General features: G+C 40.0%; 1 protein-coding gene across 3 annotated transcripts in view; it reads left to right on the top strand.

The window, feature by feature from the left end:
• pde1b (phosphodiesterase 1B) overlaps positions 1 to 22,645 on the top strand; it is a 183,168-nt gene that overhangs the window by 9,264 nt on the left and 151,259 nt on the right. For 2 of the 3 annotated variants that reach the window (XM_018091030.2, NM_001097267.1), the window contains 1 exon segment: positions 3,021 to 3,129. In XM_018091030.2, coding sequence (XP_017946519.1) covers positions 3,021 to 3,129 — 109 coding nt within the window. 3 annotated transcript variants of the gene reach the window in all.

Below are 22,645 nucleotides of genomic sequence, written 5' to 3'. Positions count from 1 at the left end.
TGGATGTAAATATATTGAATGTAAATACCACCTCCATACCATGAGATGCCTTGATTGTTGAGGTCAGTAGCTTCTGCAAGGGGGTGTATTGTTCATTGCACATAATTGGGTTACAGTTAGGAGGTCAGTAAGTCAGTAAGATTATTGTTGGTAACATAGGGCCAACCTTGGATATTGGACATATTAGCTAAGGCTGATAAGGGCATGTTAGCTATATCTACGAAAGAAAAAGGCATGTATTCTATATGGCAAAGTATCTGGACCTGGCTGTCCAACTTCACAATCCCCACCCCTGGGGTTTTAATATTCGTCAACTTTTGCTGTTTTGACCATTTTTTTCTATGAAGGAATGGCTTTCTAGTAGATGTTAGCCTCCCCAAAAAGAGGCTAGTTTCCAAACATTAATATGCAAGTATGGGACCTGTTATCCAGAATGATTAGGACCTGGAGTTTTCTAGCTAAGAGGCCTTTCCTTTATTGGAATCTCCATACCTTAAGTCTGCTAAAAAGATAATTCGTACATTAGTTAAACCCAATAGCATTGTTCTGCCTCCAATAAGGATCAGTTATATTATTGCTGGGACCAAGTACAAACTGCTTGTTATTACAGAGAAAAAGGAAATCATTTTTAAAAATGTTAATTATTTAATTAAAATTGAATCTATGGGTGATAACCTTCCTGTAATTTGTAGTTTTGTGGATAATGGGTTTTCTGGATAATGGATTCCATTCCCAGATATATAATTATAAGCTCCTCAATGGAAAGTCTCTAATATTTTAGCCTCCCCAAACAACATTTTTACCTTCCTCAATTCACAGCCAAGAGCATTAGTGAGGTTGTTTACTGTTGCTGGCTGATCAGTCCTAGCTTTCTCTTGGCTTTCCAGTTTGGTTGGGTTGGGCTCTGTGCAGGCCAGTCAAGTTCTTCCACTCAACCTCAGGAAACTTTTGGGCAATGGGGTATTAGCATGCAGAAATAGGAAACACAAAGCACAAAGTGAAAAACCTAAACATTCCCAGGCCATAGTTCCTTCTTCACAGACTTTTTCAGTCAGATTTATGAATTCATGTAAGTAGAAGTTCTACCGGCCAGGACTGTATCTCTGTCTGGTGCTGCCCTAGGTGGTGTCTGGCACATACAAATTGCCAACAGGAACAAGTCCCCCCTTGTTCCGCTTTGCCACCAAAATTTCCCCAAGAATGTGACTATGAGCAGTGTTTCATTTGCTATATGTAAGAACGTGTAAGCCACCCACTAAAGCTGCCACCCTAGGCACAGGCCCATGGATGTATATATATATAAAAATACTTCCCTGCTCCCGGTATCCCCCAAAACCATATGCGAAGCATAGATTTTTATACCACTGGCTTGTGGCTGTCTGCGTACTTATAAAAATAGCTCTTGTGCTAATAGTGATGAGTTCCGAACTCTCTCTGTGGAAAAATAAGGAAAATGAAGAATATGTGATTTTAGAGGGGGTTCCTGGGTAATTTTGGACATATGAATTGTCCCATAAGAAGGCTTGTAAGCTTGCTAGTACTTTTCCAGCTGTTCTTTTGTCCCCACAAAAGGTGACACCCTAGTATTAAACCCATCTTTTAATGAAAGGATACACTGTAGAGCACTTCCAGTTGATTTAAATAAAATAACTTCTATTTCTGGGAGATGATTCATTGAAAAGACTGTTACTCAGCAGTCCTATCTGAAGCTCAAACCATAGGCAGTGGCGCTGTTCTTTTGCACCGTATCGGCCAAAAGTGATGTTGCAATTGACGCATATATTAAAACTCTATTAAATATCTATTAAAAAAGTCAATTGCAATAAAAACTTCTTTTCCAGAAACAAAAATAATGGATACAGTACAGGGAGAGAAGAGAGTGGTCCTAGCAGCACATCAAAGCTGGGGCCCCTTTTATGGGAGGATGAATTGATAAGTGTTGCCCATCTCTCCAGCTAAACTACAACTTCCAACCAAAATCTAATGTGCATACTAAAACACACAAAAAGTGTCATTTGCACGTTTATTAATGTTTTTCCCCACACTCAAGGAGCCCCCTGTTTCTGAGATCCCAATTAAAAAAACCGTTAACCCAACCTTAATAATGGCCTTTCCTGGAATCTGGCCTTCCTCTTATGCAAGTTGTTGCAGGACTAGAATGGGTTAAAGTGAATTTGGACTTCTATTTCATTGGTGCAGTGCAGGATTTTGCTAACATGGCTTGGTATCCGTAGATTGAGAGCAGTCTCTCATTTCCATGACAGTCGTATGTGTGATCTCCTGAAGCCCAAGGCTGTCATTACAGGTCATATGCAGAGACTGCAGCAGAAATGACTTGAGGGGAGGTGGGAATATTATTCTCAGACTCCTATAACCTGTTAGAGTGTCTGGAGGAGGTTCTCCTGGGGATTAGAGGTATAGCGTGCTCCCTTTTACACACACACACACACATATACATATATGTTTTTGCAGAAGGGGCAGGCAGCCTGTTTCATGCTGCTGCTTTTTTACCCCACCTCCTCCAAACTGCCCACATTTATCCATCACAGCGCATGGAGAACAGATTGATTTCCCTGAAGGACACACAGACGGTAACGGAAAATGTGAGAATGAATGATGATTTGCATGAACCCTTTCCCTACTGACACATTATCCTGCTTTCCTGACACTGACACACGGCTGCTGCTCTCCTGTTGATGGTAGGTGTTGGGGTCCCTGGCAGGGTAGCCCCACCGCATCATGTTGTTTACACTTCCACTCTTGGCTATTAGGAAGGTATGCACCATATTATTTTGGCTTTCTTATATACATTGTTGCTATTAGAATGCTGAGTTCTTTTCGGTAAGTACTAATTAACTTTGTTGTTGGCCTTCATGGAACCATTCCTGGTAAGAGCAAGAAATAGGTGTCAGATGGGTGAGCGGCGCAGCTATCCCTTTGGTGATGCTTCCTCTACTGCTTCTCAGGCTTTGTTATGCTCCTGCTTGCTTGTCACTGATATGAATTGTCCTTTTATGCAGGAATGATGGAGTCTCCCAGCGTAGACAAAGATCTGCTAGAAGGATGCACGTCTCCCTTTGAACTGAAATCAGCCCCAAGCAAGAAGATGTGGGTCAAGCTGCGATCTCTGTGAGTAACTGGGTGATGAAAGGGTTAAGGGGCTTCCCCTCCCCACATGCGCAGACCACCAAGAGGAATCCCATCCTTGCTGGGTAATGGTGGTTTCCAAAATCTCACCTAGACATATCCATTCTGACTGAAGCTGTAACTCAGCAGGTACTCGGCACAAATAATTGAAACCGGCACAGGGTTTGAGCCGTGATAATATCTTAATAAAGCGCATTCGGCAAATGTGTGTTCTGTGCATTAGAACACTAAATGAAAGCCGCAATCTCTACACATAATGCTAACATCACCATGGCAACCTGCAGTATCGGATGGTGATTAACCTGTTTCTTTGCCAGGGAGGTCTGCACTGAAATCGCGAAATGGCAAAGATGGGGTTAAGGGGATGAATTACACAGGTCTACTGAGGTTTCCTAACATTTTCTTAAACCAGTCACACTCAGAAAAATATCTATGACATATTGCCCTGGCATGGAAGCTGCCATCAGTCTATAACATAATAACTGGCCTAATGAGTTCAATTTGCCATTTGTTAGCATAGAAATCCTCACAAAATTCCTTTGTAGAGAATCACTAAAAGTCCAAAAATGATCAGTAGACATAAGCCATTGTAGATGTTCATTGTAATTTATCAGTATGCTTAATTAATGGTCAAGCAAAGATTTCTTACAGGATCACCTTTATACATGCTTGTTAATTGTCAGTCTTCATTTTTTATGGAGGATTTAGCTTTGTGTTCAGCAGCTGTCTGGTTGCTAGGGTACAATTTACCATAGCGATCAGGCAGTGGTTTCAGTCACAGAATGGAAGATGAATAGGAGAGGGCCTCAATGCAAAGATAATTATTAAACAAAAACAATAAAATGTTAGCTTCACAGAGTAATAGCTTAGGGGATAACATTTCAAATACCAAACTGCAAAGAGCAAGAAGGAGGCGGCACAGTTGCAATGAACAGGGCATTCTATGACATACAAAAAGTGTTAAAGGGCAAGAAAGCTAATTCATTGGTAGATGCCAATATATTATGTCCCTTCCAGTGAATTAAATTACTTTAAGCCTATTCCCCGAGGCCAGCCTTCTCTGCAGAAAAATTGCATCATCCCGGGATTCTTTCTATCTCGGTGCAGCACCATCATTGTGCCTGTATTTCCCAGGGATACCTTGTGCCTAGCTGGGCTTGAGTATAGCAAAATCAGAAAATATGCTCATGTGCAAGTCTAGTGCAAGGGATCCATAGGAATTACAGTTAAGATGGAATTCTAAGCTGTGCAGTGAAGAGGGGCTGAAAGGAGAATTTAGCACTAATGAAAAGTCCATGGTTGACTGAATTTGCATGTTCAGCAAAATATTGTTGTGTATTAACAGAATGAATATATTTCTGCTTTTAATGCTCGCTTTTAATGTAGCTGTTTAAATTGGATGAAATGATGGGATGCAACCTATTGTTATTATTTAGTAAATTGCTGAATATGTGGGAAATGAGAGAATTACACTGCAAGCAAATAAACAATACGGGGGGGGGGGGGGGCTATTGTATAAATAACATTTCTGTTTTCTTCCCAATGCACCAAAATCCTTTCTGTAGTGTTGGGAAATCAATCACTTTTTGTTTAAACATCTGTTATTTTGATTTATCTGGGTAGCCCTGCCAACAAATGTCTTTTATTCTTCACAGTCTTGTGGAACGGAGAAACAAAGCACTGTTAATGATTATGTATTTATCCTCTGCTTTTGATCTGATAACATTTTTTTCAAATTTTAGAATCGGTGCCAGTGAATCAATATGTTGCAGGCGCAACGCTGCCCGGGCACAGTGTGGCAGGTCTGTCTGTAGTGGCCTAGGCCTAAGGATAAATTGTGAGGGGTCCATTTGTAAACCGAGTAGAACTTCTGAGTTATTCACCCATCAGTTGTACGGTGGTTCAGACTGGGGTGCCAGGGGCCTATCCACACTCTTCTGTCCTTCCATGATATTGGTATACAAGGCCACATGGTTGAGTGAGCTACTGAAACCTGGGCCCCCCAGGAGATTTCCCGGTACCCTAGCGACCAGTCTAATACTAGCAATGATAGCTCTTATTAATTCTCCTGTAGGCGATCATCATAATTCAGCAGGTCTGAAATTAAAGTTGGTGACTATCCTTGTATGTAGACCTATGCAGAGTATTAGAATACTGGGGTCAGAAGTATGTTTAGTTTAGCTTTCTTCTTAGCAATCAATAGTTCATCAATATTTTCCACCTCACCCCACACAGTGAATCCACATTCTGCATGGCTAGTTGGCAAGGAATTTAGATGCACGCAGCATTGCTGCACATAAATCGGTTCAGTCTGCAGCATGAATCTAAATTAATTGCTAATTAGCGCTGCTGCATGTGGATTCTATATGTGGCCAGTATTAAAGGGGTGAGGTGACAATCCTACCTTATAAAGCAGTGATCCCCAACCAGTGGTTCGTGAGCAACATGTTGCTCACCAACCCCTTGGATGTTGCTCCCAGTGGCCTCAAAGTAGGTGCTCATTTTTGAATTTCTGGCTTGGAGGCAAGTGTTGATTGCATATAACCCAGTGTAAAGCCAAACAGGGCCTTCTATAGGCTGCCAGTCCACATAGGGGCTATCAAATAACCAATTATAGCTCTTATTGGCACCCCAGGAACTTTATCCATGCTTGTGTTGCTCCCCAACACTTTGAACCATTTGAATGTGGCACATGGGTGTAAAAGGTTGGGGATCTCTGTTATAATGTATATAAAGCTTCTGTGAAATGCTATACACACTGATAAACATGTTTTTAGGAGATGTACATAAGGCAGAAAGGATTTGAAAGACATTCATAATCATCAGTAAGCATTTACTCATCACCTGTTTAAATGCAAATCTTTTATTGGTTGCTATGACTTAAGGCACCTGAGCAAAGTTTTCACCTTTTATTACATATAGGTGGGTAAATGTTGCACTTATTATACTTATAGTTAACTATGGCATTGTAGTTATTACATCAGAGAACCGTTTTGTTTTTAAACAAGAGCTGTTTGGGTTACTAGACCAGGCATATATTTTGCAAGTTTTATTATATTACCCCAAGGGCCTATACAGATAAGATGTTTTCTGTGTTCATGTTGCAGTTACATGTTATGTGGGGCTCAGGCTGAAAGTTATTGGGGTAGCAAGTCCCCCTAGGACTCTGTACCAGAGATGGTGGCCTGAGGGCTAAGCGCTTCTGCCTTGTAGTTCAGTTCCAGATTGGACACTATCTACAAGGAGTTTGTTGTTGGTAAATCTGCTGAGATCACTTTAGATTTTGTAAACGATATCAGTACTTTATAGGTGAGTCACTAAGATGAAACTGAAATGATTGTATGAGAAACAAGTGCAACTGGGACAACAGTTGTTCCCTTATGCTATGAATCATGAAAGGGTTATGGTCTTAATGAATTACCTGTAAATTACCAGGCATAGGGGTAGATATGAAGTGGATATATAGAACATACAGATGTTTTAGGGTGAAGACACACGTAACTACTTAGCAGCTAGTAGCAGCTACTTGTCAATACCCTGCCATAGACAATACTGAGAATTGCCTCTGCTAAACACACGTAAAGACAGTTATCAATAAATGATCAGCATTGTCTATTTCTGTAGCTGTGACAAGTAGCTGCTACTAGTAACTCCGTGTATCTTCACCCTTAGGGAGGGCAGCAGAGCAGTAAAAGTAAATATGCCCAGGGGAAACAGTTTGACATGTTGAACCTATTTATACTTAATATATCTTTTTAGCCAAAATCTTTAAACGTATTCTAAATTCAGTTGTTCAATTTGAAGAGCAGTGAATAACACGGTCTCAGCAGTAAACACAATAGATGCCAATGGCAAATCAGGACAATTTGTTAATGTATTTTTCATGACCTTTCAGCGACCAAATAGCCACAGAAGATGTATGATACATATTAAGCAGCACTTTAAAACATTCCATTTCCCTTCTTTGTTTAACCCTATGAAAACTACATCTCAGTTGTTGTTTTGATATAAGGAGATAAACAGTGTGCGTGATGATTTACATAAAGCTGGTTTGCTTTGATCGATAGTTTACTAGGCTGTCTTTTAGAAATAAGAATTGTGATGATGTGTGATTGAATTATATTTCAGTCTATCACGGCATAACAGATGTGTTGATTGTGTCATACAAGATGGGTCTTGAAATAAGTATCAGGTGATTTTCAAATTTATTTCTATCAGTCTGAAAATTTTCTGGCACTAGTAATATCAAAAAGCTACAGGATTAACTCACTGGGCAGCACTAATCTATGTTCCGTGTCCCACTGGTTAATGTCTTTGCATTGCAAATTAGATTATATCCCCAGTTCATAACATTAGTTGCAGTATGAACTTCAAATATAATGCGGCCAGACCAGATTTCCTGTCTTATTTTCAAAGATTTACTGTATTATTCAGTATATTATTCATTAATCTGTTTCTAGTTGTACCTTTTCTATATGGCGTAATGCTTTGCTCAGTAAACACTTGGACCCATATTTATTTGTGAGCTAGCACGGTGACTGCTTACTTTTACAACGAGTTGCACAGGAAGCCCAGTTTACTTCCAGCTAGGAAAAAAGGGTCCCTCTTTCCTATAAAGGAGTTCCACACTGGTTCTGATCCATAAGCATAAAGTAGATTTTTTGACCCACCCCACTGCCTTAATCCAAGCTTCCCATATGTCCCATACACATTATGCCTCATTGGTGAAGCCACACCTAGGAGGTACCTCATTCATACCTGCCCCTACCCTACGTGTCATTCAGGATAATTTTTTATCGGGAGCTCAGAGCGATGCACAGCACATGGGGGTGGGTGTAAGTGGGTGTAAGTGCTCCCAGAATGAGCATTAATTGGTGCACTCTTGCTCCTCTTAGTGCTCTTGCAATTGATTGTGCCCCAGGGTTAAGAATGAACCCTAATAAAGACCATATAGTCCGATTTTTTTTTTTTTAAATATACCATGCCACCTTGTTATTAGACTCAGGCATCACACTATAAAAACCGTTCATATCTTTTGATAAATCACATGACACAGGGAGGTGTGAGGCAATAATGGTCCCCTTGTTCATAACCCACGTCCCAGCTTACCCCCTGCAACACCAAATACAGACCTGCAATTTTCTGGGTGGAAAGGCCGCAGCTTATTTTATTAATAACATAACACAGTGCTGTCCACCTGGTGGGCCGCATGCGGCCCTTGACCCCCCTCTGTGTGGCCCCCCACCTGTCTGGCTGCTTTGATGGCTTACGCTTGTGTAAGCTTTAAATAGTATCAGTACTGAGATTAACTGGCCCCCTGCATGGTTCTCACCTCAGATTCAGGCTGTAATCCCTCTGTATTGTTTAAATATGTAATCCCCTGTGTTCACACCTTTTAATCTCTGCATTGTTCACCCCCAGCAGTGTTCACACCTCAGGCTCAGACTGTAATCACCCACATTGTTCACCTGTTCACACCTCAGACAGACTGTAGGAGCAGTAGAAACCCACAAATAATCCCTGCACACTACAAAAAGAACATATACTGAGGTGGTACTGCAATTAAAAAGTTTTTTAATATATAGTTATTGTGCAGACTGTAGGAGCAGTGCCAGCATTGTGTCACTGTATGCTGCCTGTGTGTGCCATACACACATAGGCAGCATAGGTCAGGCAGAGTATGGCACACACAGGCAGGGTAGGGCAGGCAGGGTAGGGCAGGCAGAGTATGGTACACACAGGCAGGGTAGGACAGGCAGAATATGGCACACACAGGCCAAGTATGGCACAAACCAGCCAAGAATGGCACACACAGGCAGGGTAGGGAAGGCAGAGTATGGCACACACAGGCAGGGTAGGGCAGGCAGAGTATGGCAGGTTTTTGCTGTACTACAACCATTAATATGGCTATGGTCATGTGATAACACAGGTGTGGTTTCAAGTGGGTGCAGTTTCAAAAAGGGGAGTGGTCAAAACTGGTTTCCATTATCGGCCCTCCACCACGTAGGTCGGAAAAATTCCGGCCCACGGTACCACAGAAGTTGGACAGCACTGACATAACAAATTGTAATCAATGTTTCTTTCCAATACACTTTACATAAACATAGATTACATAACATTTAGCCGCTGAAGGCTGCATTACAATTGTTACCATTATAATACTTAACCTTAAATTAACCTTAAACATTTGAAGAACCCTTTCAAGCCTGTGACTAAGCCTCCACAACCAAACTTTCCCACCTCCCGTGCCTACTATGACTGTTTTCCCCCCAAAGTCTAGCCCCCAGGCCTGCCCCTCCATAAAAGCACCTGTGCCTTAATCTATTTAGCCCCTTTTCAGCTAACCCTAGGGCAGCCCCACCATGCATAAAGTTGCACTAATCAACCAATACCCTCGTATTGCCTACCCCATATCCCTTACTCCAGGGCGGGTGGGTGGGAATGCTGTCCTCTCCCTTCAGCTGCCATGAGGTAGTGATTCCCCTTCTTCCTGCTTCCTTTATTTATGCTGCCTCTTTTCTCCTCCCACTTGCTCTTTTAGAACTACAGCTCCCATCATCCTATACACTACTACCTTTGGGTTCCTATTCACCCCCTTGTCATGGCCTCGCACCGTTCCACCTGTTCCAGGCTCGCTCTTCCGGGCTACTTGTCAGTTAATTACAAAAATGAATGAATAAAAAAAGTAAATAAAGAACACAATAAATACAGAATCTAAAATAAGGTATAAAATGCAGCGCCTAAAATGGATGGATGAAAAGGGATTGTGAGTGAAGTCAAAGGAAGGCAGAAGACTCCTAAAAATTGATGAATCCCTCACTATAGGTGGATTCCTACTCCTCGTGTTCTGTATATTTAAGCACTCGGCAGTCTAGGTGACAAATAAATATCCATTAATATATAGCAGGTAGGGGTGGAAGGATGATATTATCCTGCCTGTCAATCTATTCATGCAAAAATATAAACAACACCAATCTACAGAGGAAGAGGAAAGGCATAATAGTGTATATACCAGGGGTGGGCAAACTTTTTGGCTCAGGAGCCACATTGACTAACAGACGGGTCGGACCGGGCCGGGACAGCGTTACGCCCGGGGCTGCCATCAGAAATTATGGGGCCTCTCAGCTCCCCCCCAGCTCCACTTTCCAGCATCCTGCAGCTCCACTACCCAGCATCTTGAAGTTCCCCACCCAAGTATCCTGCAGTTCCCCACGCCAGCATCCTGCAGTTCCACTCCCCAGCATCTTCCAGCTTCTCCTCAAAATCCTCCCACCAGCTCCCCCCAGCATCCGCCATGACCTGCGGCTCCCTCCTCCAGCGACCCGCTGCTTCCTCCGTCCCGTCCTTCTGTTCCCCGGCTCCCCAGTGCATTCTTTTATATGGTTGCGCCCCGAGCGTGCTGACGTTGTGCGCACGCACGGGGCGCAACCAATCAGGGCCCGTCATTCTATTAAGGGGGCCGGAGACTGCGGGCCGGATTGAAAGGGCTAACGGGCCGGATGTGGCCCGCGGGCCGTAGTTTGCCCACCCCTGGTATATACCAAAGTCTCTGGCTACCTCCATTCAAGGGAAAAGAGTATAAATTAATTATGTAGTTTGCTACTTTCCAAACAAACACTGCACCAGCTTTCTTGGTTCAATAAAGCTTCCAAAATCCATACTTTCAGTTGACAAATAGGGCCTAACATTCTAACTGTCCAGCTTATTTTCTGTATAATTCACATTCCTTCTTTTTATGCATTAGGCTCAGTGGTGTAACTAGATGTTACTGGTCCCCACAGTCAATTTAGTGCCTATAAAGTATTGGTAAGTTGCCCTTTATATAAAAATATATTGAAATTGCTCGCTAATTAGGGCCTTACGGCCCCCCACACTTCTGCCCCCCTACAACCTCAGGATCAGCTTCCTCTGTAGTTACATCCCTGATTAGGGGTGTAAGAATTTAGAGGATTTATTTGTACACAATTATTACACTAACATCCTTTTGTGTAATAAACTCATTGTTAATATAAACTACAGGAGAGGACGGTATAGAATATGTTGCTGGCTTCGGACTGGTGTTCCATTACTCCTCATAATGAGACAAAGCTAAAGAGGACAAGTCCACAATATGTTCTCCTAAAAGTTTGATGCTGCTAGTGACATTATTTTCCAATCACAAAGAGGCTCATCTTTTATTAAAGGGAACTACTGCTATGATGACATGTTTTACTAATTCAGCAGGAGTAAAGACGTCACTGGTGGGGAATCATGGAATTGCTATGTGAAGATGAGCAGCCCATCATTATAAAGGCACTAGAATAACTAATCAGCAATATTAAATGCTATGATTGAAGTGACTACTGGCATGCCTTTTGTATTGTCCACTTTTGTTTAAAGGTTTCTACTTTCACTGTTTTAAATATTTACAAGCATTTATCTTGCTTATTGTGTGCAGTTGGCTGCAGTGTTTGGCATCATCCTTTAACCCGGAACAGGACATGATATTGGAACCATTACTTTGGCACCAGAGAGAGACCACATTGTCATTTTTTTATCTTTTATTTGATTATTACTGTGGCATTTCCAGCTTTACAATCAAAGTGAGCAGATGGCAGATCTTGGGACAAGCGTTGGTTCTCCAGAAACCTAAATACAATTCTGGAAAGATTCAAAATGTGACAGGCCTTTTATTGCTTCCATCTTTTTGCGTGTTTTATATGGGTTATGCATAGTTCCTGACGCTTACTTCAGAGGGGAAACTTATGTTAACTGCCCCCGGGGCTGCCATAAATATCATGGGGTCACATATACTTGTTGGCAGAGCACACCCCTCCAGAGGGCTAAATTTTTTTTTTTGCCCACTACTGGCTTGGGTTCTGTGGGGGGGTAGTACCTGCAAAATAAGAGGAATGGGGTTCCTCATAAAAAATTGGCTGCCTAAACAGACCTTGCCAACTACCCAAACTGCCCATTGTGCAACATGCCCCAGCCTTTCAGGGTCTGATAATCTGAACCATTGGTTGGTATGTGTCTGTCTGAGCCCTTGACTGGCCCAGGCCCTGACAGGACTCCTGTCTGTCCCCCTAATTTGTTAAAACAGAACTGCCTGCTCTTTTTTGTTAGACTTGAACCAAACTTTACTCTTTCTACTGCATTACTCCAAAGGTGACTAAGGAATGGATTACTCAACACTTATTTATCTATTATTATATAGATTTAACTGTTTTCTAGCACCATGTATAATCCCGTTGATCACCTCTCAAAATCCCACTTAGATAACTTGGTCTTGCCCCGTCGATATTTACTTTATAATATGCTAAGGGGAGAGTACATTTGTTTTATTACCTTATGCAGATGAGTATAGTATAAACTCAATTTCAGTACAGTTTCTCTACACATACTGATCACACATGTTGATCTCTGTTGCGCTTATGGCTTGTCGTATCTCTTTGGTTAGCAAGTGGGTCACTCTTTTTGCCATTTACATCAATTATTCCTTCTCTAGCTCTAACAGTTTTTACATGGCTAATATAATACATTTGAAACAACAGTGCCAGATCCATAAAGTTAAAACATAAGGTTAAAAAGGAAATTCTCGTGTGGTTGCTTTGCTTAGAAAACAAAGTCAATGAGCAGAGAGGAGTCACATGATACATGACAGACAGAGCATGTTGTTTTAAATTAATATTAGTACAATATGCAAATATATTGTTAAAAATGAATGTAAATTGCAAAAGTGTTCACAGAAATTTCACATTATTTTGTTTTACTTGTGTTAGAAGTTTTTATATTATTGGGTGAATTTTAGCTTTGCGAGTACACGTTGTGTATCTGATATATCTAGCACTGAGAAATGTTAGGAGCACCCAGCTGTTTAGCAAACAGGAGATACAATGACAGTTGACAAAAATTACTTTTTAAGAGGGGGTTCACACTGAGTCTTCGGGGGCTCCCACTGAGTCTTCAGGGGCTCTTTTATGCATCTTGACAATGACACATTGTAGAGCACTTAGCTTTATACTAACTTAAAACAATGGTTACATTTCATACAATCTGGGAGCCCAGCAGGCATGTAGAAAGGCAAATGAAACTCAGAAGACAAGAAATAGGGTTTCTTATCACTATAAGCAATCCATCTATATAACTATGACTATGTTTTATATCAGACGTGTAGAGAATTATAATGACTTACATTTTTATACAAAATTTTGTAGGTCAGTAGTTCCCATCCATTTTTCCCTAGGTCTTTAAGCTTTTTATAGATACCACCCATTCCCTTGTCCATTTCAAAGAAAGAGCAGGTTTTGCATGGGTTTTATAGGTTACAGGTGTCTTTAAACAGCACAGTACAGTAATATTTATATATAAGCAGCACATGCACATTGGAGGCCAAACTGTGAACTTGGGCTACTGCACATGCTTCTAGTTGAAATGTATGATGGGAATGGAAGTCACATGTCCAAAGATGGCTCTACAGTTCTGGATGTACAATGGACCACAGTTAAGTTGCTGCAAGTGTAACTGATGTGGTTGGGGCGGGAGGATTGGGGATCTGTGCACTGGCATAAAAACTAAACATTTTACATGATGTTTTACTTTCCCTTTAACAGGAGACAACAACTACTGAATGTAACTTATGTGGTGCTTCATTTGTCAACTGAGAGATGAGAAAGTAATTTTAGTCGATAAAGAATGTGTTCTCCCATATTAGCCTTTTACAGAGGCAGGGAAACTCTTCTTTGAATAGTGCGAGGCACAGGTACAGCTGAGAGACACAGGATAGCAGACTGACAGGATTAGGGAAAAGACAAATTCACAAAAAATGTGTGTAAAATATTGTTTCAAATGTTGTGTGAACCAAATATCTAAAAAGTGTCTGTATAAAAGACAAATTCACAGAAGTGGAGATGGAGGTTTGTGAATAAGGAGGTCATTCCGACAAATCTATTTCCACTTTTATTTTATCTCAGTATCACCACTTTTGTGAATTCCCCACTTTGAGAACTCTGTACTTACCGACACTTTTGTGAATTCCCGCCAAAGTGTAATGAACAATTAATTAGAAAAGAGAGTGGGGAACACAGAATTAAAATATCACGTTTATTGGTTACTATTCAAACTATTAAAAAACTTTAAATTCAGCAGTGAGCCTGTATGTGCAGTAGCGGAGGTCAGTAATGTGGACATTATAGAGAAACTGTTTTTTTAAAGTTTGCTGAGGAACTTCCTTTTATTCATGAAGGTAATCCTTTCCCTCCCTCAAAAGATGCTAGATAATTGACGATTCCTGCCCTACTTAACCTATGAAGTGCTATGGGTGTCCAATTCTGATATAAATATGTCTGGGGTCTCATGAAAATGAAATTCCTGTTGTTTGGCATGATTTCCGAAATCCCAAACTGCTATAGCTTTTCATGACTGATGTGTTATTTTTTTCCGCTTACATTATGTGTTTACACTTCCAGGAACACTTTAGCAGCAATAATACAGTCGCTTGAGGAAGAATCTGCTGGGAGCTCCCTATTAGGCCAGCATTGCACAACTCCTTTAATTAGTTGCTTTGTTTTCCTGCTCTGAGAATTACAGAATGCAAGAGATCAATTTGTGCTTTTTTTGCTGGGTGCCAAAACAGTGTACAGGAGGACTGGGCATACGGCTGCCATTGAACAAATCTGGACTCCTAGATTTAAATAAATAAGTAAAATGCAAAGCTTCATCTGTGTTAATTACCTCTGTTAAATAAATAACTGATTTTGTGCCACCACTGCAAGTAATTGGTGACTACCGAGAAGGGAATCAAAATTGCCATTTGTCAGAAAGTAAAGGAAAATTCAATCTTTTGGAGAAACAATTAATACAGTTTTAAGAGGTATATTTGGAAAGGTCTGTAAAATAAATAAAGTGGAATGTCACTTGTGACACCACAGTATGTGTAATGTGTAGCTGTTTGTAAAATTCTCATGTAACAAACAACGTTGGCTTAAAAAAGCTGCATTGAGCATTGCATCACCCCTTTTTTTCCACCACTTTTTGCACCAGAGTTTCTTTATTGCCTAAATTAGCCCATTGGTCTTCAATGAATTACACCAGGTCTAAGGTGGTATAAAATAATGTCATTATTTGCAATAGCCTTCTATCAGTTAGATCTTTTTAATGTATTATTTCTATAACTGTAATCCACGAAAATTCACAGTGAGCTGTACACCTCTTTTGGGTGTAAAATATTTTGCTCACATAATATATTTTGTCCTTCGTACCCACAGAGGATGCAAAGCATGGAAGCCGTGAGCTCAGCTGGAGAGCATTGCATGAAAAAATTGGTTCCAATGACCCATAAGACTTTCAGCCACAAAGATGAGCGCACAATGTAGAAATACAATTTGTCTTGACGATTCACATTAGTGGCTTTCATCTCCTTCTCTGTGTCTGCAGCTCAAGACCAGTTTATTGAAATGGTGCATTTTGCTTGTGTATACAAGAAACTGTGCTGTTGGTTTTATGTACAAGTACAGTATATATGTGTGTATATATATATATATATATATGTATATACTGTATATATAAATATATATATAGTTGCATTTCTTTTCTCTAGAATGGAAAGTGAAGTTTTGTCCAGCTGCCCAGTCATTAGGACAATTAGAAAACAGGTTAACTTTATGGATAGGTTTGTATACTTTGCACATGATACAATTTAACGATTCAAATAGAAGCATTTAGCGAGTGTTTTCTCTTTCATGATCCTGTGGCTGAATTGGAGCTAACTATAAGCTTTTTTGCTGGCAAACCCATTTTTTAAATGTGGTGCAAGTCTTTGTGTAAACAAGACCTGTAAGCAGAATCTTTTTAGCTCCCTTCGCTGGCCTCTTGTCACCATTACTGGTGGCATATTCTGCTTGCTATTTACATTTCCCTACAAAAGCCGCATTCCTTTCGTACCTCTCAAGATCTCTAGGACCAAGGTCCATTAAAATAAGTACTAGCGATGGTATCAGTTGTATTGATCCCATAAGAAGAATTATGGACAGAAGACAGGAGCACTAACATTTAGAGGGGAAACTTGCCATTGCTTGGTGTGCAGTCATAGATCTTCCATCATTACCAATATAATGGTTTCTGTGTGCTAAATGCAATCTGCATACAAACATTTGTCACAGTGCTAAATTAGCTCATTAGCTCATTTCAGGGGATAATGTAATAACAGGCGCAAAGTTTGCCCCAGGCCAAGTAACCCGTGGCAACCAGTTTGCTTTTAAACGGCAGATCTGTAATTGCTACCCGCTGATTTATTACTATGGGCTACTGAAACAGGAACAAACTATCCACCTCTTATTTCATTACCTCCCCTTGTTTAATCTAGGCAATATAATGCGTCAACCGCAAACAACAATTTTTCCCTAGCATTTATTTAATACAGGTACGGGATTGGTTATATGTAAACCTGTTATCCAGAAAGTTGTAAATTACAGGGAGGCCATCTCCCATAGACTCCATTATAAGCAAATTATTCTAATTTTTAAAAATGATTTCCTTTTTCTCTCTAATAATCAAACACTACTTTGTAATTGATCCAAACTGGGATTTAATTAACCCTTATTGGAGGCAAAACAATCCCGTAAGGTTTAAGTAATGTTTAAAGGAGAAGGAAAGACTAATAAAGGGTTAATCTCAAGCTGCAGGCATACCTTCAGTTCTCTCAATAGTGCCCTTAAGTCTCCTCATATTTCTTCTGTTCAGATGATCAGAAGCCTCATAGTAAAAAAACCGCTGAGCTCTGTAAACAAAATTCCCATAATGCCTCGCTCCAGCACCAAGACCAAGACCTCTGTACATGCACAGTGTGTAAGACTATGAGGAAGCTTCCTGCTGATTGGCTCAGATCACACACTCCTAAGGGCAGTGTGTGAGGGAGGGGGGAGCAGGAGAGGGGAGAGAGCTGTGCAGACTCTGGCACAGGAATTACAGCTGTGCAGACTCTGGCACAGGATGGAGATAAGAAATCCTGTTTCTTTTGATAGAGGACTCACTAGAGTGCAGCGTTTCTGTGAGTGCTTATGGCTGTATTTACATAGACCTTTTTGAAAAACTTACTTAGTTTTTACCTTTCCTTCTCCTTTAAATGAGTGATTAGTAGACTTAAGGTATGACGATCCAAGTTAAGGTATGAAGACCCCTTATCTGAAAACCCCCAGGTCCCAAGCATTCTTAATAACAGGTCTCATACTGGTAGAAGCTTTGTGAGCCAAAGTCTTCATGTCCAGAAAAAGATGTTAGTGGTGAAGCCACTCTCATCAAGGTTTTAAATAATGTGCAATGTATTGAACTGTTTAATGAGCACAAATGCAATTTTCACTGTTATTTTTGAACATTTATACTTTTTATCACTTGCATTACATTGATTCAGCATCTTATTATATCACCCTTTTGACTGTGATCCTTTACTGGAAATGTCCTTGCTACCCCTCTTCTCTTTATGCCACCAGTTGTTACTATCCTTATGCACAGTACTGTGGATTGAGTTGGCTCTCAATATAGGTATAATAATAAGTATGAGCAGCAGATTTAGGAATCCCATATGATGTGGATGTTAATAACAGTAATAATGGCAAATAGCAGCCACAGGAACCCACAGATGATGCACAGTCTGTGCGCAACTCAAGCCAAGAATTGTCTTTGCTTTTCCTGCAAGGGCATTTTTTTAACAATAACTCATTGTACTGAATGAATATCTGCTACACTATGATAAGGTTTTTGCCATACTTTATCAATGTAGACGTATATTTACATAGTGCTAGCAACATTGTTTAGACAAATAATATATTTATTTGACTGTTACATTTTTAGGTTATACAGCCTTGAACAAATATGCAATTAGAGTAAATGTCTAACAAGTGCTTTTCTGCATTCAAATTGAGAAGAGAATGATTTATTTAAAGGAACTACTTTTGTTACTTTCAGGGTATAGTTTATTTCTATACTACCAAGAGTTATTTTTTTTCTTTATATATTTTAATCCAACCCATTATATCACATTCTGACAATATTATGACATACATGTACACTCAGTACAGCTGATATTGGCCTGTGGCCTGGGCATAATGTACTTGGCCCATACACGCCCTGTGGTTATAAGAGTCCTATCTATATGCCCTTGTACTCCTTTTCTAATAGCAGGCAGTTTACTGGTACAAGGGGCTTGGTATCATGGAGTATTTCGTTGATGGGTGACGGTTGTTATGGATGTAGAGCAAAAAATGTTGTTATATGTAGTTTCCAAATTTATATTTAAAGTAGTTTTCTGTAAACCTGACTTACCACTCGATAAAAGCTGCCGACAGTCTGATTATCAGTTTATCAGCTTGTGTATGGAGCCCACCAGTCATAGCTCCCAACTGTCCCGATTTTCGTGGGACATCCCCTTTTTTGACAGCTCAGCTCACAGTCCTGGATTCTTACTGAAAAGTCCCTCATTTCCCTTTGATCTCCAGGACTGAAAAAAAAAAAATTAAATAATTAATTAAAAAGTAGCTTTTGGCAGAGAGCCCAGAAATCGTAACGAGCGATACCTGCACTTAGATACATCGTTACTCACATTTAATTACAGTAAATAAGTGGGCTTTTGGCAGGGAGCCCAGAAAGTTAACAGCCCCACCTGCACTGAGATACAATTGTAACTAATAAGCTAAACAGGTCTCTTGGGGGAACTGAGACTCGCAGCTTAATGGGCAATTTCATTTTTTTAAAACAAAACTACAATAACACATAAAACAAGACCCCAAAACCCCCAGAAATGTGTTCAAACATTAAATAACCTGCCAAATTTAGTCAAACGGGAGTGGTATTTTGGGGGAGTGATCATACAAATGGGCGTGGTCATTTCCATTTTCAAAATTTTGGGAGGTATGCTTCCTGACCAATATCAGGCCAAAATTTGACCAGATGTCAAAAATGCCTTCAGGACAAGGAGTACAAGGTGAGCATATTGGGGAAATATCCATTTGTTTGGAGACACCCAGACCGCATTCACTGGGTCACAATGCAAAGGTTTTATAGATCTGCTATAGAACCTTTTGTTCTGTTTGTGTGCACCGTGAATCATATGATCCCAGGAGGCGGCCCTTAATTCTTAAAATAAAAATTTTCTATTTCGGATTACCCAATAGCACATACTACTAAAAAAGTATATTGTTATGAAAATGGTTTATTTAGATGAAGCAGGGCTTTACATATGAGCTTGTTTATGCAATATAGTTGTATAGAGACCTACATTGTTTGGGGGCATAGTTTTCCTTTAAAGGAGAAGGAAAGGCTTAGTCACTGGGGGGTGCCAAAATGTTAGGCACCCCCAAGTGACTTTAATCGCTTACCTTTTACCCCGGCTGGTGCCCCTGTTAGAAGAAAACAGCACCAGCCCGGGGTAGCTGCAGCGAGTGTTTCCTCTTCCTTCTTTCTTCTGTCTTTGTAACCCCTGGGCTGGCGCATGCGCAGTAGATGTAAAATCCGACTTGTTTGTTAAAGTTCGGCTTTTCACTCTACTGCACATGCACGCACGCTACCCCGGGCTGGTGCGGTTTTCTCCTAACAGGGGCACCAGCCCAGGGTACAAGGTAAGCGATTAAAGTCACTTGGGGGTGCCTAACATTTTGGCACCCCCAAGTGACTTAGTGTTTTCTTCTTCTTTAAGTCATAATTAAACACACTAAATAGAAGACAAAACTCCCTGATGTACTACCTAAAGTACAATTAACAGCAAACAAAATACAGTAAACAATAAACCTTTGATAGCTATTTCACCATAATTCCGTTTTTTAGCCACATAAAAATGCAGTCCCCAAGACCAATTATTTGTGAAACTGTTACTTGGCACATAACTGTCTTTTCAAATTCTGAGCACCAAATCTACTGGGGACTTTTGTGTTTTTAACTGCATATAAATTTTACAGATTTTTCTGATAATATATGTATATGATTTCTCAGCACAAGCCAGATTCATGCAGATAATTATTTAGACCAAAATGTATTTTTTTTTCCCTTATTTCATTAAACAGCTGGAACATGAGCTCTTTTTGCAAGATTTCCTTTCCCCTGAACCTCAAACAGTCACTAGAGGGGAGCATCTTGGTAAAGAGGGAACTATTGGCTTCTGTATAATGAGCCTCCTCCTTGTCAGCAGTGCTTGTCTAGCATAATAAAGGGATTGTTATACAGAAGGGATGAATTGGGATTTTATTCACAGTGACAAAGTGCATTTATTTTCTTAAATTACAACCATACAACATGAGAATTAGTTACTGGACTTATATTGATCGTACACTTTGTGCATTATCTCTTTTGAAACTTCTATAACTAACTTATATACTAACTTATATAACTTTTCTGGCTCTTAGAAACTAAGACCATATTGGCCCATGCAGCTGACTTTGTCACAGAGAAAACACATTCGACTTGTGTAGATCTGGCATCAGTTGTGTAACTAGATGTTACTGAGCCCCACAGCAAATTCATATTGGGGCTCCAGACATTGGTAAGTTAATCCAATCTGCCAAGGTATATTAAAATTGTACTTCAATTGTACACTCCTGGGACCCTCCTGTATATTACGGACAAGAGACTATTACCATGTTTATATTCTTAGTGGTAATAGGGAATTGAAAGAGTATGTGAACCTGAATGATGAAATAATCAGGTGCCATGTGCCAAGTAGACGTCAATGTTCTATTTTGGGTATATTTGTTGGTTGAATAAATGATGCGTGCAAATGTCCAGCTCAGGATGAAGATTGTACATCTACATAGATTAAAATATATTAAATGTAATTTTGGTATGGGGCACACTGTACATTTCCTAATTGCTGAAGTGTATTCTACACACTTTATAATTACTTTTCTCTTTGGCTTTCGGTAACTAAAGCACTGAACAGACCGTAAAGCAGATCTTCTTCCAGCTTGTGTGTGAGCATGGAGTGAGCACCATGCCTGAACGTGCCGTGACTTTCTACTGCACCCTGCTATTTAAATACGTTGGCAATGTCAAGTACTCCTTGTGATTTGCATTCAGTGATCTGGTTCCTAAGCAGGATGTTGGCATGTGTCTGTGAGCAGAATGCACTCATTGACTACATGTCACCAGGCTGATAAAATGAAGTGTCATTGCATGTGCTTTATTTGCTTGTTTAACATGTGCCCTATATAGGGGCATGTAAACTGTTAATTTCTAGCTGTAGCTTATCTGTACTATACATAGGATTTGGGTACGTGTGTGCCCTATATAGGGGTATGTAACCTGTTATTTTCTAGCTTTAGCTGACCTGTAATATACATAGGATTTGGGGACGTTTGTGCCCTATATAGGGGTATGTAACTTGTTAATTTCTAGCTGTAGCTGATCTGTAATATACATAGGATTTGGGGACTTGTGTGCCCTATATGGGGTATGAAACCAGTTATCTTCTAGCTGTAGCTGACCTGTAATATACATAGGATTTGGGGACGTGTGTGCCCTATATAGGGGTATGTAACTTGTTAATTTCTAGCTGTAGCTGATCTGTAATATACATAGGATATGGGGACTTGTGTGCCCTATATAGGGGTATGTAACCAGTTATTTTCTAGCTGTAGCTGACCTGTAATATACATAGGATTTTGGGAGGTTTAATTGTTTATTTGCATCTGAAGCCCCCCGTTCACCTGAAATAATAGATATGCAGAATAAAAACCTTTGCTTCTGTTAAACAGGAGGTGAAACTTAGCCATATCCAGCTCAGATCTGCAAGTCACACTGTTATTTTCTGTCTTCAGATAATTTTAACACACCTCGCTGCTGTACCCTTCACAGATTTCTATTTAAAACAAAGGTATATGTCATTCCTGTTTTAGTTGGGTGATGCAAGTGGGTTTTGGCACTATTTTTTTTAACTGAGATTTTTTCCCTACAGGCTTATTTATATAAGGACGGTTTCCTTAGATGCTTTGTTGTCTCAGTACAAAAATACCCCAGTAAGTGAATAACCTCAGCATTAATTAAACTGATGCATAGGATTTCATTAGTTTTTCTTTCTGCCCTGAAAAGCAGCAATATTCAGAATTTTAATTGCAAGTGTTTTAATTCCCTCTTGCATAGTGACAGCAACATTCTATTCCTTATACCTTTGGGCTCTTTTACTAAAATGCTATAATTTCTAATTTTTTTTAAATTTTCAAACTCAACTAAAGTAATTTTCTTGTATTTCTAACATATACTAAAAAAATTTGATGGGAAAAGTCTGTGCGTAAAAAAGTCGCAAAACAACTTGAATTTTTCAAAGTATTTCTCCGAAACAGCAACTTTTGTTGTCGAAAATCCAAAAAGAAAGATCTTCCAGGAAAGTGAAGGGACATCTGCCATTGACTTCTTCATGAACTAGGCAAGTTTTAGATGGAAAATCTTGAATTTTTTTCAGCGACTTTTAGCTCTAAAAATCTGATAGTTAGTAAATGGGCCCCTAGGTGTAAAAGTGCCCAAATGCAGTTGACGGTAG

This window comes from Xenopus tropicalis, chromosome 2 (genome assembly GCF_000004195.4).
Source record: "Xenopus tropicalis strain Nigerian chromosome 2, UCB_Xtro_10.0, whole genome shotgun sequence".
Classification (NCBI taxonomy): Eukaryota; Metazoa; Chordata; class Amphibia; order Anura; family Pipidae; genus Xenopus; species Xenopus tropicalis.
This window is presented reverse-complemented; position numbering and strand designations above follow the sequence as displayed.